We start from the raw sequence: 15,706 nt of genomic DNA, 5'->3' as shown, positions 1-15,706 counted from the left end.
TAACTGACCCATTAAGAGGAAAGACGTGATGCTGAGAGAAGGATCACAGTTACAACAGAAGTAGCAAACACTGACCACAAGGTGGTAGCAAAGCACCAAAAAACAAATCATCAGCTTGATGGAACCAAACCAAACAAGACCAATGAGCGGATGTCGTCCAAGTCTAAAAGTGTTTGTGCATTTACTACTGATGAAAATGGATGTAAAAACGTCCTGGACAATAAAGACCTACTCAAAAATTCATGTGTAATATGATATCATGGTCGTATTATGAGCAAATGACTGTTTTATATATGTTGTGGGAAAAAAATAAAAGCTGTACAGAAAGCTTAATAGCTAAATATGGTGCGTCACTGTGGGAGCCTACCTGCAGGTAGCGAGCCTGTTGAACAGCCAGGGCCTCTCCCAGGGGAACCACCACTTTCTCAACACTGCGCTGGTGGGAATGGGCCCGGATGTCCAGGCTTTCTTCTGAACGCAGCTCAATGTGGGAGATGAGCAAATTAGAGATCACCGACTGCACCGACTGCAGAGACAGACCAAGGGAGGAGAAGGAATCAAATCTGAGAAAAGTTCAACGGAGAGTTTATGTCGGATGGAAACAAAAATATATTGTTCTCACCTTTGTATCTCCCCCTGGAGTGGCACTAAGAGCCAGGATGCGGAATTGTAGAGTCTGACTGCCGAGCTGTCTGATCACCTGAATAACATTGAGAAGAGCAAGTACAAGACACTTTATTTGATCGTCCAAACATGTAAGCTGCCAAAGGTGTTGACTGCCCACCTAAGGATGAAGCAACAGCTAGGAAATAAAATACACTGATTGCAACATGATCCAACTTTTAAGAATAACTTTTGTTTTGTAGAGCTGCAATAAGTCGATTAATTGATTAGTTGCCAACTATTGAATTAATCAGCAACTATTTTGATAATCAATTAATCATTTTGAGTCATTTTTTTTAAAGAAGAAAATGTCCATATTTTCTAATTCCAGCTTCTCAAATGTGAATATTTTCTGGTTTCTTTAGTCCTCTATGACACTAAACTGAATATCTTTGGGTTGTGGACTGTTGGTCGGGACAAAACAAGACATTTGAGGATGTCAAATTGGGCCTTGGGAAACAGTGATTGACATTTTTTTTACCATTTTCTGGAAAACCAAACAACTAATCGATAAATTGAGAAAATAATCTACAGAATAATCGATAGTGAAAACAATCGTTAGTTGCAGCCCTAAACTGCAGCGCCTTCAACAGGGTCTCAATTTCCAACAAGTAAGACCAGTGAAGTAAACTTAAATCAGGTGTTACATACTTGCTGCCTTGAGTTTGACCACAGCTTTCATACTCTGTGAAGGACTTTTTACTGTCACCTTTCAATCCCATAATGGAGTATTTCATATTCAAAGGATAGATTTTGGGCAGAGGATCACTTTACAGTCACTTTTTAGAAAGGTGGGTATTGGAGTTGAATTATGCAAATAAAATATAACCTGAAAATCTGGTCAGTCCAGTCAGTGATGTAAAAAATTAACTCAGTGCTGTGATCATCATTGGAAGGTTGGTGTACCTGACAGTAGGCATGGTTGCCCAGCGCTTTGTGGGCTTCATCAATCACCACACACTTGACCTGCTGAGCCGGGCAGGTGTCTCTGGACAGGTCGTTCACCATGACCTGCGGGGTGAGGAAGAAGACGCGTTTGGACCTCCACACCTCCTGCCTCTGCTTTGCTGCTGTGCTGCCTGCAGATAAGGAGATGAACTCTTGTTAATAATAGATAAATGAGTAAAATACGATGCTTTCTTGTTGTTAAGGTGAACTGAAACACACCTGTCAGCTCAGCCATATGTGCCTGAGGGATCCCCATCACTTTATAACAGGCTTCAATCTGCTGTGCCACCAGGGGTTTAGTGGGAGCCATGAAAACAATCTTCCCCGATGGATACCAGCGGTAGAAGTTGTACATAATCACAGAGGCTATAAAGGTCTTTCCAAGGCCAGTGGGAAGACACACCAGTGTGTTCTGAAACAGGGCAACCTCTGATATCTTCAGCTGGTACTCCCTGATGGGATAGTTGGTGGGGTAGATCCATACCTTTGCTGAGGAACTGTCAAAGCCAGGAAAATCTGGATATGTCTGCCCACCTGATGGGATCGGAGAGAGGGCAGTGCTCTCTGTTCCTACAGGGTTGTCATCTTGAAAAAAGTTTGGATTATCAAGTTGCAGGCTCTTTTCAGCTTCATAGACAGCGACCACCATCACATCATCATCGTCGTCTTCATCTTCAAACGCAGGTGTAGGGTCCTCTATCCTCACTGGCCTCTCTGACGTGTATGTGGACCCCTGAGCAATTTCTTCCCATAGAGGATTCCGAGGAGGACGTGATGCAGCTACATTTACAGTGTTGCTTGGGGTTGTCTTGCGCCGTCCAGCGGCTTTCTTACCATCATTCTTCGGCGGGACAACTTTGTTTTGAGACACAGACGCACCCCAGGTCTGAAACAAAGTCCTCTGATTTGAACCACTACTCATTTTCATTAGTTATGGCGAGAAACTTAGAGAGAAACTGCCATGTGACGAGCAGCTGCATTGCAAATTGAAAATATATAAACACCGGAGCACTTCCGCTACGTATTTCCAGAATATAACACCACAAGATAACGACAGTATTACTCCAGAGTTATTTCGGTCATTTGAATACAGTTTCAATTGTTAAAATCTCCGTATATTGTGTTTATGACGATATAGCAAGCTTAACACTGAACTAGTATACTTATGTGGTCAAATTTAACAAGGAGCTTTTACTTTTTAAGTGTGACACCGGAACCAAATCAAAAGTTCGAGTTCATCTCCCGCTCTCCGGAGTAGCGTTACCATAGCAATGGACAGGAGCAAATGGGAGAAGATACTCACCTATTTTCAGGTAATAACATTAGCTAATGAATTAGTTTTCTTCCTGTGAAGCAGTAACCTGCGTATATATGCGTGTAGTGATTTGCCGTCAATTGATATTTAGCTGTTTTAGCTGTGTGTTCAGCTGCTAACTCTGAAAAACGGTTGCCAATAGTGGCTATTGTTTTTAGCATTGACGTGACTAAAGTCAAGGCAAAGCTGCAGTAGTGGACTAGCCACCGTTACTATAGTTACTGTAACTCTCCTCTGCTCGCTATAGGCACATGCACGTGGATATCTGGTGAGAAAAGAAGTCTATCGTGCACGAGAAGACTTTGAAGATATCGTGAACGAGATTGATGGAGGCTTGGCCCACTTAAAGTGGAGAGAAACAGTCATCTCCATTCCCCACTTCACAGACACTGTAAGTTTCTGTAACTGCAATGAAAGTGTGATTTAATCAGCCTCTCAGTATTTTTCTCATGCTGTTGCTCATGCATCTCCAGGATGGCCCATTTCTACGACCCAGCAGCTGCGCCAGTGAACGCTCAGATCCAGGACTAGATGGCAGTGCCAGTTCCCAGAGCCCAGCAGCGGCGGCAGCAGCTCCCTTATCTGAGGAGAGAGGGGAGCATCTTCATCACCTTCCACAGAAGACTGAAGCTGAGAGAGATGACTCACAAACCAAAAGCCCAACCTCCCTTTCCATAGACTGTTGTAAAGAGAATAGAGAGGGACAGAAAGTAAACACTGTTGGGTTGATGGAGAGCACAGGAGACTCCACCACCATCTGGAGCAGTTTAGAGCTGGACATGAACTACAGTCACTCTCACAAAGGTGAGATTTTTGCACTTAGTGGTCATGTCCCCAGATTATTTTTTTTGTATATGCTTGGCCATTTAAAGATTTTTAAATAAGACAACTTTTTATATAAGACTACTTATATAGTCTATAAGACTACTAAACAGTGTCAAGAGCCGTGACACTGTTTAGTAGTCTGTGTGCATACTAACTTCCACACCAGGTGCTCAAGCTGTAAAGACTGATAATTACACCTTGAGGTGGACGGGCAGTCCACGCCTTTACTTGAAGAGTTTACCAACTTTTATGTAAACAGTGTCACGGCTCTTGTCAATCAGATGTAATTGTCTTTTTAATAAAAGACAATTACAATGCATCTTGCTTTAGGGCTGAAACTTACAAATGTTTTCACAATAGATTACAGCAATGAAATTTCATAAATGGTGAGGAAAAAGCCCATCACGATACATTTCTTTGTCCAACCAACAGTCTAAAACCTCACGATATGTAATTTATAATGGTATGAAACAAAGAAAAGCAGGTTCTCTCATATTTGAGAACCTGGAAACAGTAGGTGTTTGGTTTGGTTTTCCTTGGTAAATGGCTGATTCATTGAGTCTCAAAATTGTTAAAGGATCCATTTCTTTCTAACCCATAAGTGATACTTGTTCTCAGCACTTATCTTGTTGTTTAAGTGTTGCAAACAGTGTCCATCTTAAAAAGACATTTTGTTTGTTAAAGAATATTCCGGTCTTGATTTCATGAAAATGACTAAGAAATCTGCAAATTGGTTGACATAAGATTAGTCAGTGACCTGTGTCAATACTTTTAAATAGCTTCAAGAAAAGGATCAACTCAGGTGAAACAGCATTGCATACAATTTCATCACATGGGAAGGCTTTTAACTCATTAAAGAAAAAAAAAACGAAATAAGATTGTAAGACAGTCAATATTCACTTACAAGAATAATGCAGATATACTTTCTTTGTGAAACACGTTTAATATATCTGGTTGCAGTCATTTTGAATTTGCCATCCCTCTTTCAGGTCCCCAGCAGTACTGCTTGGCCCAGGAGGTGCCACGTACCCCAGAGGACCTGCGTCTCCATAGAAACACCCTGACCATGGAGCTGCTCTGGCTCCAACAGGCCATTGACAGCAGGAAAAAGGTAAGGCAGAGGACGGGAGAGATGTAGTGTTTCCCTACATTTAGAGGCAGTCTCCTGTGGTAAGAAAATAGCTTCTGCTGCGAGGAAAATTTATTTAGTGACAAAGTCAGCACAGAAGGCACAAGACGCATTTCTACAAGAAATAATACCTGCACCCAGTAACAAAGTAAGTAGCTATTTACTGACTACAGTCGACAAGTCAGCTTACACTTACAACCATGGATACTAAAGCTGCCTTTATGGTTCAGCCTGTTTGTGCTCAGACTGTGTACTGATTTAATTCCTTTAATTTATTTTTTAACACAATCAATGTTTTCATGAATTCCACGTCACTGCTTCCACAAAGCACCATGCATTTCCAAAAGGTGTAAAGGTGCCAAAATGTGGAGTAATGTGGACAGAGAACACTTAATATAAACCTCCACTAAACCCAGGCTAGAGATAAGCAGAATCCACTTGTGTACCCCAGCATACAGTTTTCAAGAGCAGTTGTAGTTTGTGTCAATCTGGGTCTTCTTTGGTTTTCTGTGACAATAAACTGAATACGTTTGGGTCAGGACTGCTGGTCAAGACATAAAAAGACATTTGAGGGCATCTCTGTGGGCTTTTTGAAACAGTGATCACCATTTCTCACCATTTTCTGACATTTCTTACACCAACTGACTAATGGAGAAAATAAGAACAGATTAATCGACATGACGATAATCATTAGTTGCAGCCTGAAAAATATTCTACAGTGCTCACCAAGTTAATGGCTGAGACCTAAGAATGTGCAGACATTGCCAAAAGGAGAGCAACAGAACAAGGAACACGAGTAGTCAACCGATCATACAGGTTTTAAGAGTTGAAGATGAAGCAGAGTTATTTAGAAGAGAAAACAATGGCGAACAGCAAAATTAGAAACCAAATTGCCTTTCTAAACATCCATCATAGTTCAGACCAGAATTATTCTTTATTGTTTTGTACGGATCCCTGCAAAAATCAGAAACCAGAATCATTTAATCTTTTTCAATGAAAATGAGAATAACAATGTAAAAATAATAATTCCCTCTAAAATCGCAAATCATGTCTCAATTGCAGTATCAGTCAAAATAATTTCAATTTGATATTTTTTCAAACTCTTCAGCCCTACCACTGATACATATGTATGTTAACATATTTAATAATTTCAACTATATAATCCAAAACCTCTCATAGACATGTTGTCATGCACTGGGAGTGTGCTCACCCAACTGTTTCAGTACGGGGTAAAACTTTGCTGCAGAAAATAAACTTTTAATGATTGTTTTTTTTTTTCCTTTCCTTCCTCTCCCCTGCAGTACTTGTCACTGAAGGACAGGCTGGGTGCATCCTGACAGCAGATGTTATCTGAACCAGGACCGACGGCCTGACTGCGGTCAGTCAACTGAACTCTCTGTAATGGAATCCATTTAAGATATGAGGACATACAACTGCACGGAAAATAAATTGCTTTAGAGTAGTATTTATAATGTGACAGAATATGAAGAGTTAATAAACCTGTACACTGTGTGTTATTTGTTAATGTAAAAAATGAATAAATTTTATTTTTCTATAAAGTCTTTCTTCTGCTGTTGTTGCCACTGCACTCATATTTTCCTCTGAATAGCATAAACTGTGAGAGGTTGAGGTAGCTACTATTATGATGGAAGAAGGTCTATTGAAAGGAATTCAAGGGAGGGTACTTAGCTATAAACAAGTTTGTGTTTTGTCATCTCAGAAGCTCAAATTTCCCATTTGGATCACAATGAATGAGCTGATCACATGAGAAGTTCATCCTACAGATATTCACATGACAGTCTCCTATTAAGCTGCTGTTGTCTTTTGCTATTAATGTCATTGAAGAGCACGCATGGGAAGACACATTTAGAGGGTAAAAAATAGAGTAAAGAGAGTAAAAGCTGCACTCTCAAACTCCAAAAAACATGTATATATTTAAAAATGTTATATATAAAAAGGGTTGAATTTCCAGTAATGCTTCTGTGAGCTTCAGGTACTTGAACTTGCTTTATATTGCTATTATTCACTGTTATTTTGGCACATTTCAGGAAAATACAGACAACAAGGTGTAGCTGTTATCTTATTGATTCAGCTTACAACGCAGCGACCCACCCATTCTCCCCTCCTCTGTCTGTCTCTTTTGTTGTGGTTGCTGCCGATGGTTTGGCCCACAAAGCCAGTCATTGCTGGCCATGCTGCCATAGCAACCAGGAAATACTCACTGCCGTCAGTGGAGTAGTGTGTGTGTGTGTGTGTGTGTTAGGGGGGGATAGAGTGAGCGGAACGTGTGTGAGTGGGAGTCCAGACAGACCACAACAACAGAAAGGACTGATTTTTCACCTTTGCCTTCAATTCTGCGGTTTTCCCTGCTTCATCCTCCACTGGACGTTGTGAGTGACTGATCAGTGTGTCTGTATGGAAGATCATGTTGAACAAGTGTGACTCAAAGAATGTAGTATGAGTGTATGAAGGTGGTCAGTAGATGCAACTCAAGGTTTAGTTAGTAGCACTACATGTCTGTTTTTGTGTATAGAGAGAGAATTATGTGGTGTATATGTGTGTGTGTGTGTGTGTTTGGGCTCAAAAGCACTCTACATTTGTGTGTGTGTGTGTGTAACAGCTGGCCCAGAGATGGCTGCCGGCACTGCAGCCGCAACTCTTCTGCCTCCGGTGAAGAGCGTGGTGGTGTACAGGAATGGAGACCCCTTCTACAGCGGACGGAGGTTCATAGTCAACCAGCGACAAGTGGCCACTATGGAGGCCTTTCTAAATGACGTGACCCAGAACATCGGTGCTCCGCTTGCCGTCAGGACTCTGTACACCCCCAGACAGGGCCACAGGGTCACAGAGCTTCAGGACCTTCAGACAGGAGCCCAGTATGTTGCTGCTGGCTTTGAGAGGTTCAAGAAACTGGAGTGAGTACAAAATCTATTATCTACTATAATACATTGCTTTTCTAGCTCTAAAATGAATTCAGGATGTGTTTGAATGATACAGCAGGCGTCTTGCAGGCTTTTCTTCATCATATGTGTTCTTCTCATGTATAGTTACCTGAACGCAGGAATGAAAAAGCAGCCCGCTGCCCGTGAAGAAACTCAGGTAGGCTGTTACAGTATTTTCTCATGTGGGCAGCTTCTTTTAAGGCCAGCAGTAACAGTCCATCACTCATTAATCCCAGTCTAACCAGGAGGAATGCACCACCAGGCCATACTGTGCTCATATCAAGTTGAACTCCTGCCAAGTCAAATATGAAAATGAGTCCGTGTGTGGTTTAGTGCAGGATTTTCCATTACAGAGGAGATCAGATTTGCCTATAAATTTGACAACACATTGTTATGTTAGCATTAGTTAGATTATTTCAATAAGCACTCTTTTTGCGCTGTCGGTCCCATTGATGCCACTGGTTGTCATGTAAATTACCGGAATTAATGAGCTAATCATTGTGCTGTCCATCAAACAGTCAGTCAGAGCTTGCAGGGCGCCCTTTCAGGGCTCTCAAGTGACATTAGATTCAGTAATTAAAGCTGGTTATCGTCAGAGATCAGAAAATTCCCAGAGTGCATCAGAGGTTATGATTTCACGAAAAATCCTCTGAATGAATCTGAGCTCTTTTCTCTTTAGTTGTTAGAATTTGACCTTTTTTTTTATTGTAAAATGAAAGGGAGGCATTATGCAAAGAGAGCCTCTTTTTGCATGATCACACAAAATCAATTTCAAAGCCGCACACACAAAAATACACACATAGAGCCACTCATATTGACAAGTGCTCGCTTTGTATTCCAACCAGCTGGCAAGGGTCACACTGCTTGGTTTTTCAGACCCAGAGTGTGCTTTCTGCTGTCTTAAGCCATCAGAGCTACTTTTCTGAAAAACATAAAAGAGTGGAGAGTAATTGTGTGTGCCTTGGAAGTCCGCCATTTGGAAAGAAGTGTTTTCTTTTTTTTTTTTTTTAGCCTGTGTGTTTGGTTTTAAAGTCTTACATGCCTGTGTTGTGGTTGCTGTGGAGCAATACAGGAAGTGTGTCCGCATGTGAATGTGTTTTATCCTGCCGGTGAAACAAAGAGTTAGGCTTCCACACAGTGTTATCAGGGCTATGTGCATGTCTGGGCAGGCCTAATGCCCACATTCACCACCCCACGCCTCTTTTCTTTCCCTCAGAGACACTGTAAATGCATTAAACGTCTGCTACTTCAAAGTAAAAACAATAAGGGAAGATTATCAGTGTCTGCTTGAGCTGATTGATTTAGTCCAGCTACGTTTATCAAAGGCAGACGCAGATATTGGCTCCAGATTTCATTGATATGGGACGACATGGGTAGCAAATTTGACAGGAGCCTTCGGATCAGACGCGTCATGTGAATGTGCCATCGAAAAAGTCTTGGAGTGACGCTGGTTTCCATGGCTGCGGCTCTTGAGCTGACATGAGCAGAATATTCACTCAGTCATTATATGTTTTGGATCACTGATTTCGCTGTGATGGACGTGCAATGTATCCGATGGGTAGAACACGGATGACGTAAATCCGAGGAGGGAATTTTCAATATCGGTGAGGAAATGACAACATTATGATGTTCTGCTGCATGATGCATCTTATTTTCTGAATGTCCCCCTGCAGGCAAAAATCATCCAGAGGCCAAATGTCTCAGCCAGATGGAAGAAGTTTATACCTGTACCTTGCATTATACAGTGAGTAGGACAGTGTACATGCAAACGCACAATCATCCAAAGTGTACATACAAAGCATCTGAGCATCACTCCCTGTAATGTTTCAGCGTTTTCCGTAATGGAGATTTCCTGTGTGCGCCATTCCGATTCATCATCCCTCGGAGCATGCAGCAGGACCTGGAGCAGATCCTGAGTCTGGTCACAGAAAAAGTCAGTTTACGGACCGGAGCTGTGCGCAGGTCAGTGACACTGACAGAAACACACTCTCACATACTCAATGAATACAAAAAGAGAGATAAAATCCAGTAAATGTGGCTCTAACCCCCTGTGCTTTATCAGGTTGTGCTCTTTGGAAGGAGTGACTGTGACTTCTGCTGGGGAGCTGGAGACCGGCCACTGCTACGTTGCCGTGGGTACTGAAAGGTTCAAGAAACTTCCATATGTGGAGCTGATGGTTTCAAAAGCCACAGAGAGGTATTGTTATGCAAGGTCCTGCATGTGTGTGTGTTTATGTGCATCTGGGCTGACCTTTCAGCATTCTAAAATAAAATAATGATTGAATTAATGATTGTTTTCTTGATTTTGTAGGTATTACCCGGGAAAGAGAAGGATGTTGAGGAGGGCTCAGGTAACTAATCCATTTGCTAAATTCAGTTTATAATGCAATTTACTCACCTTGCCTTCATGCCATAAAAATACTTTCTCAGCATTGTTACTCTGCAGGCTGCAGTTCATTTGCAAAATGTCAGCTGTAAAAAGATAACTAACTTAAAAAACAAAATCAGGTAATGGACATCTTCTGTTTTTCTCTCAGAACAGGAAAACAGAAAGCGGACCAGAAGACCAGTACAGTGATTCAGCTCTCCTCGAGTCCCCAGAGGTAAAAAAAAAAACGAAAACAGTGAGACAAAAAGTGCAGAAAGCAGTTTTATCTTTATGTAATTCACCATACATGAAGTGACTTTAATTCAGTTGTATCCTATGAATGTCAGATGTCAGACGGGCGGAGGGTGAAGTCAACAGGAGACGAAGCTGCGGCTCCACAAGCCACACAGCAGAGGAGCCGGAGAGAAGGAGCCGATGAGACATCCATGTTCTTCGCCAGGCCGGTCAAGATCCGCAAAAACCGAGGGCAGCCGAGACCACCACTCAGCAACGGATCTGGTTAAGATCTCCCGTCATTCTGTTTTGTTTTTTCAGAATCTAACTTAATATATTGAGTTTTAAATTGACATTTTTCACATTCACAATGAATGTTTGTATCACAGTCCAGCGCAGCGTGTTTAAAGGGGGAGCACGGAAGAGGAGAGAGGAGGTCAGAGGAGCCGAGGAGGTGCAGGAGGATGAGAACACAGCTACAGAGCTTCCTGTCGACCAGGTTAGCTTTACAGTCATCTCAATGTCCTTTCAGGCTTATAAATACATGATAAAATATCACAGAAGGAGGCATTTTTTCATTACTTAGAAGATATGCTTAATACATGGGCGAATCTAAATCTGTCTCTCACTTTCCATCTAAAGAGAGTGGCAGAAATAGTGGAGGATGAGGAACAAATCAACACAAATGATCTTCTGCACAGCACACAGCAGGTAGGCCGAAAACAAACTCTATGTTAATATATTGCTTATTATGTAAATGAAGAAATGGGGAAAAATTGCTATCTTTCACATTTATTTGCTATCAGCTTCCCTATCAGGTACAAGCATAAGGGACAGACATTGAAGGTATAATTTAGAAAATGATCGATTCAGGAAAATGGATCCATAATGGTCTGGATAAGAAATATGTTTATATGATTATGTTTATGGATTATGGTGCCCTTGCCAGATTATGTGACATATTTTTGTCTGAAAATGGAAAAGCAAAAACAGCAACCAGTCCAGAAAAAACAATCTATTGTATAAATTCCTGTCTGACACACTAATATCCACGTTATTCTTTCATTTGTGTGCAAAGTACAGTTATTTATTCACTGTCACAAGCACGAGTGTGTGGGAAAAAAAAAACACATAAAACCCTATCTGTTTTTCTCAAGAGACATGCACAAATTATAAAGCACGAGAACACCCACACAAACACAACGGAAAGCAGGTAGAGTGTGTGTGAGTGGGTGGTTGCATTTAATCATCCAATCCTATAAAAAGTGTTCAGTCAACTTTTTCTGCATTAAATAGGTTCAGAAAATAACTTCTTTTTTTTTTGGTCCTTTTAAAAGGCGTCATCATCTGAACATGACGATGTGGAACAGACGACGTTAACGGATGCTCAGGATATGACAGAAAATACTGCGAGAGCTGAGGAGTCTGCTGCTGAAATATTGGTACACACACCCACTCACATTAGCAACTGCTTGTAATGTGTAACAGCTTAGAATGAGTACACGGACACGAAAACATAATCAGCGATCGATGTGTCACTTGACTCAAAAGGAGCCTGAGCTGAAGCGGACGTCATCAAAGTCGAGGCCTCTGTCGTCCAACTCTCACCGAGGAATTCGAGGAAGGAACAAGGAATTTCAAAGAGAAAAGGCAAGTTGTCTTGTTTGGCAGCACCATAAGTAGGTCCAAGAAAATGTGTGCTTGATTATTTCTGCTTTTACACTTTTAATATTTTTGCAGGAGAGCCCTCGGGACTCCCCGTCAATAAAACTAGAACAGAACCATCATCATCATCAGGAAGGAGCAGTGATTGATGAGCACAGAAGCTTCAAAGAGCTCACATCATAATAACCACCAACAGCTGAACTACAGCCACAAGCACAGCAGATAACTTACTGTTTTGATGTGACCTATGCGGCTAAATGAATGTTAGATTGATTGTATTTTAACTGTGGTTATGAGCCAAGTAACAACATTGAATTTATGTTGTTGTTGTTGTTTTTTTTAGCAATTGTTAGAGTCAAAAATGTGACCACGCTCAAATAAGAACACAACAGAAGATCCACACGATATCACGTGCTCTATTTCTATGTATTACAATTCACTTTGAAAATGATCACACAGTTAAATCAACACAGTCTGAACAAAGACAATGATGAACCTAAGGTAGTGTTTGATGCAAGGATAATTCTGATGCAGATAATGTGTAGATGTTCAATGATGCAATTTATTCCACATACAAGATGTACACAAGAAACAATATTTTGGGACATTTCCGATGTATCTCGGTTTGCAGACATTTGTGATGTGAAATCACAATAAGAGATCACGACAATGCAAAGTCTTGTGTCAATTAAATACTGTGATAATAAAAATATATATTACTATGTATGGGATGTATTTCTGATTACTCTACAACTTGTCCAGACATATTTACAGAACATACAGCAAGGTCACTGGCTGTTAAAGCAACTAAGTCCTTATTAATCTTCGTAAAAAAACCCCAAAAGGAACTACGTTGCATCTACCTCAGTAATACATCATGTATATGATGCAGCAGGGGAAGAATAAAGAGGAGAAGAAAAATAAGTGAATGAAAAACAACTTTACCCTCAAGCTAAATAGAAATATGTCCTCTCCTGTGTCCCGCTCTTTCCCACACATCGAAGCTGACAAAAGGCAGTCGCAGTAAAATGCCCCTATTAAACCAGGAGGTGACACCTAATTGGTCCGTTTCAGCCTTATTTGTATGTGGTCTCTATAGTGTTCATGCAGATGCTAGTCACATGGTGGGGCAGCAGAGTGCTAAAAAGTAGAAGTTAACAACCACCGACTTCTATGCAAACTCCATAAATCTGGTCTCGCTCTGGGGTGAACCCTACTTGAACCCACTTCCCCTTCAACTTGGTGTGAGAGTTTCTAGGTAGGTCTTTTCAAGCTCACGCTGAGTTCATTTAGGCACAATTCTCCCACCAGAAACCGTTACTCTAAGTAGTCGCTGCCTGAATCCAAATTGCCCCCTCAAGTCCGGCGCCAGCTCTGCTTTGCCACTCTGTACTTCTGTGTTATCTGCTCACAGGAAGGTATATCCTTGATCTTCTGATCGAGACAGGTCACCATTAGTGCACGGACTGAGTCATATCCTGCTTCCCAGAGTCCTCAATGGAGCTTATCACACACAAAGTGATGCCAACCATGGTGAGGAACATCCCTGCAAGAGCCTCTGAAAAAAGAAAGATGTGAGGGAGGATATGAAGGGAAATTAAAGTTTTTAAAGAGGCTTATCTTAAAAGACAGAGCACAGAGGCGTAGAGAAGTAATATTGAGCAATTCTTGTTCAAACATGTCTGAATGTGTTCCAGTAGTCTAGTGTTTGCTCCTAAGTGTTGGAGCATCTTAGTTTCCTAGATGTGTCCCTGTGTGAATCAACGTAAGCAGCTGTGTGACTGGACTCGAGCTGAAAAGCTTGCCAATATAGTAGTATCTATATCACCAACATAACATGAGTCACTTACGTTTGCCTCCAAACTCTTCGCCCAGTAACTTGCCAGTGAGCAGAGTGCAAAGGAAGGTGAGAGAGTTGGCCACAGGAACAGCAAGAGATAACTCTGGATAAGAAGAAAAGGAGGAGGATCTGGGTATAATATTTTCTTATCAAATGCTCCAATTATTAGATTGACATGTCAAAGTAGAGGAAGCATAAATAATGCGTTGCATTTAGCTGCTTCAGTTTCAGGGTCCTGGTATTGTATGTGCTGGCTGACTGCGACGGCTTACTGGGACATTTAATCAAAACAGAGCCATTGTTAATGTTATTAGTAACACCTGTGATGCCTTTACCTACTATGACAAGTTAAAAAACATGAATGCATAAATACGGTGTGGTCCTTAAGTTTGGATCTCTTATTCATAAGCATGTTTATTAGTTTCTATGAGATTCTAAAAAACACTTCCTGGTTTCTTTTTCTTTAAAAATACCATTAAAATGTGTGTGACGTCTTCAGTGTGGGCAAGTAGGGCATATACAGGAAAAGCACAAGGGTTATTAATAAAGAAAATGACAGGTGCAGGATATTTAGGTGATATTTAGGGCTCTAGGGACATGCTGCATGCTGGCGTACTAGGATGATTTAGGGACACTTGGTGAAACTGAGCCATAATTGATATCATTAGCCTCACCTGGGCTTTTGAAAATGTCTTCTGTGAAAAAGGTATATTGACCAGAGTCAAAAATGAACCCATTCTCCCCTACATTTTTCATTATAACAGAGGCTGCAGTCAGACAGTGATGATGTTAAACTTGAAGCAGCTCACCTGTGGTGGAAAGGGTGTAATAGTAGACCAGAGAGCCACTCTGGTTCAGCAGAAACGGGATGAGGTACTGGGCACCAAGATAAAAAGGAAAAAGGTGTTATTACACCAATTTATTTTGATAAAGTAATCATTACAAACTTGCACAATGGCAAAAAAAACCAAACCAAAACCCTGATCTCTGAGTTTACCTTGAGATTGAGGAAAAGAAACTTGACCTCAGCCAGTAGCTGCGAGACCCTGCTGGTCTGTGACACATTTTCTATCCCCTCTGTGCCTTTCTTCAGGAAAGGGTTGGTGCAGCCCCACAGCACTGCCACCAGCAGCAGACTCAACAGCTCCACTGCGACAAAGGACACTGACCTTATACCACCTTATTATTATTAATTTATTTAACCAGAAATCTCTTGAGATACATTTTTGACGTACTTTTACAAGGAAGACCTGGCCATATTGGCAGTATAAAATAGGTGTCAGAAAGTCACATATCGACTTCCATCAACTACTATTGATTAGTGATAGTCAAGCCAAGGTGTAGCTTAGATAGCACCTGTGCTAGCTGGAACAGTGTGAATGTTTAGCTTACTTCCTTAGCATGGGCTCTAATATGACAGCTAGATTTGGGTTAGTTTTGTTTTATTAATGCTATAGAGAAAGCGGATTCTTATAAATATTTATTGAAACTCAAACTACTAATGCAATCTTTCTTTTTTGGAGCAAATACACGATTCCAGAGGATAAATTAGCTTGTTAGCCACTCACCAACAGTCACCATCGTAATAATGTAAACAGTTCGCTGTAAAGTCGCATTCAAGACTGTTCTTCAGCTGTCGGTGAACTTAAATATACACGCACTGATTTATGAAAGGCTTCGGATTTGTCTATATATCTCCAGGTATTTAAGGACTACAAAGTGATAAATGGAAATCCAGACAGGCACCGATTTTATGTCGACAATCTCATTCGTGAGC

At 41.1% G+C, this 15,706-nt stretch overlaps 4 protein-coding genes across 5 annotated transcripts in view; 2 read left to right on the top strand and 2 right to left on the bottom strand.

The window, feature by feature from the left end:
- Positions 1-2,783, bottom strand: part of fancm (FA complementation group M) — a 42,618-nt gene extending 39,835 nt beyond the window's left edge. The window contains exons 1-4 of the mRNA XM_067614015.1: positions 1,831-2,783; positions 1,570-1,742; positions 623-700; positions 368-526 (exon numbers count right to left, since the gene is read on the bottom strand). Of these exons, the coding sequence (XP_067470116.1) occupies positions 368-526; positions 623-700; positions 1,570-1,742; positions 1,831-2,539 (1,119 nt within the window). The 5' untranslated portion in view covers positions 2,540-2,783. The remainder of the gene's footprint in view (positions 1-367; positions 527-622; positions 701-1,569; positions 1,743-1,830) is intronic.
- Positions 2,784-2,814: 31 nt separating this feature from the next.
- Positions 2,815-6,439, top strand: iqcc (IQ motif containing C). The gene is made up of 5 exons (XM_067614019.1): positions 2,815-2,924; positions 3,174-3,317; positions 3,400-3,730; positions 4,741-4,862; positions 6,182-6,439. The coding sequence occupies exons 1-5, from the start codon at positions 2,883-2,885 to the stop codon at positions 6,215-6,217; spliced, it is 675 nt and encodes a 224-aa protein (XP_067470120.1). The 5' UTR covers positions 2,815-2,882; the 3' UTR covers positions 6,218-6,439.
- A 663-nt stretch (positions 6,440-7,102) lies between these two features.
- On the top strand, positions 7,103-12,503 carry dcdc2b (doublecortin domain containing 2B). The gene is made up of 14 exons (XM_067614390.1): positions 7,103-7,270; positions 7,501-7,795; positions 7,928-7,979; positions 9,496-9,566; positions 9,653-9,784; positions 9,885-10,019; positions 10,134-10,173; positions 10,360-10,425; positions 10,538-10,709; positions 10,814-10,923; positions 11,067-11,135; positions 11,762-11,866; positions 11,976-12,074; positions 12,165-12,503. The coding sequence occupies exons 2-14, from the start codon at positions 7,512-7,514 to the stop codon at positions 12,270-12,272; spliced, it is 1,443 nt and encodes a 480-aa protein (XP_067470491.1). The 5' UTR covers positions 7,103-7,270; positions 7,501-7,511; the 3' UTR covers positions 12,273-12,503.
- A 128-nt stretch (positions 12,504-12,631) lies between these two features.
- tmem234 (transmembrane protein 234) lies at positions 12,632-15,696 on the bottom strand. Of its 2 annotated transcripts, none has more exons than XM_067614392.1 (5): positions 15,498-15,696; positions 14,927-15,078; positions 14,739-14,805; positions 13,940-14,032; positions 12,632-13,647 (listed from the first exon to the last, which is right to left on the bottom strand). In XM_067614392.1, the coding sequence occupies exons 1-5, from the start codon at positions 15,508-15,510 to the stop codon at positions 13,544-13,546; spliced, it is 429 nt and encodes a 142-aa protein (XP_067470493.1). In that variant the 5' UTR covers positions 15,511-15,696; the 3' UTR covers positions 12,632-13,543. The 2 variants fall into 2 exon arrangements, with proteins under 2 accessions (XP_067470493.1, XP_067470494.1); XM_067614393.1 differs by lacking the exon at positions 15,498-15,696 and adding an exon at positions 15,165-15,487.
- Positions 15,697-15,706: the final 10 nt, after the last annotated feature.

The sequence above is a fragment of the Thunnus thynnus genome, chromosome 16 (assembly GCF_963924715.1).
Source record: "Thunnus thynnus chromosome 16, fThuThy2.1, whole genome shotgun sequence".
In the NCBI taxonomy this organism is placed as follows: Eukaryota; Metazoa; Chordata; class Actinopteri; order Scombriformes; family Scombridae; genus Thunnus; species Thunnus thynnus.
The sequence above is the reverse complement of the archived record's forward strand: the minus strand, read 5'-3'. Positions and strand labels throughout refer to the sequence as shown.

Coding starts and splice junctions, on each gene's coding strand:
- iqcc (XM_067614019.1), top strand. CDS start 2,883: ATGGACAGGAGCAAATGGGAGAAGATACTCACCTATTTTCAG. Junction 2,925..3,173: donor AGATACTCACCTATTTTCAG/GTAATAACATTA, acceptor TGCTCGCTATAG/GCACATGCACGTGGATATCT. Junction 3,318..3,399: donor TTCCCCACTTCACAGACACT/GTAAGTTTCTGT, acceptor ATGCATCTCCAG/GATGGCCCATTTCTACGACC.
- dcdc2b (XM_067614390.1), top strand. CDS start 7,512: ATGGCTGCCGGCACTGCAGCCGCAACTCTTCTGCCTCCGGTGAAGAGC. Junction 10,174..10,359: donor GGATGTTGAGGAGGGCTCAG/GTAACTAATCCA, acceptor TTTTTCTCTCAG/AACAGGAAAACAGAAAGCGG. Junction 12,075..12,164: donor AGGAATTTCAAAGAGAAAAG/GCAAGTTGTCTT, acceptor ATATTTTTGCAG/GAGAGCCCTCGGGACTCCCC.
- tmem234 (XM_067614392.1), bottom strand. Junction 14,806..14,926: donor TTCTTTTCCTCAATCTCAAG/GTAAACTCAGAG, acceptor CTTGGTGCCCAG/TACCTCATCCCGTTTCTGCT. Junction 14,033..14,738: donor TTACACCCTTTCCACCACAG/GTGAGCTGCTTC, acceptor CTTCTTATCCAG/AGTTATCTCTTGCTGTTCCT.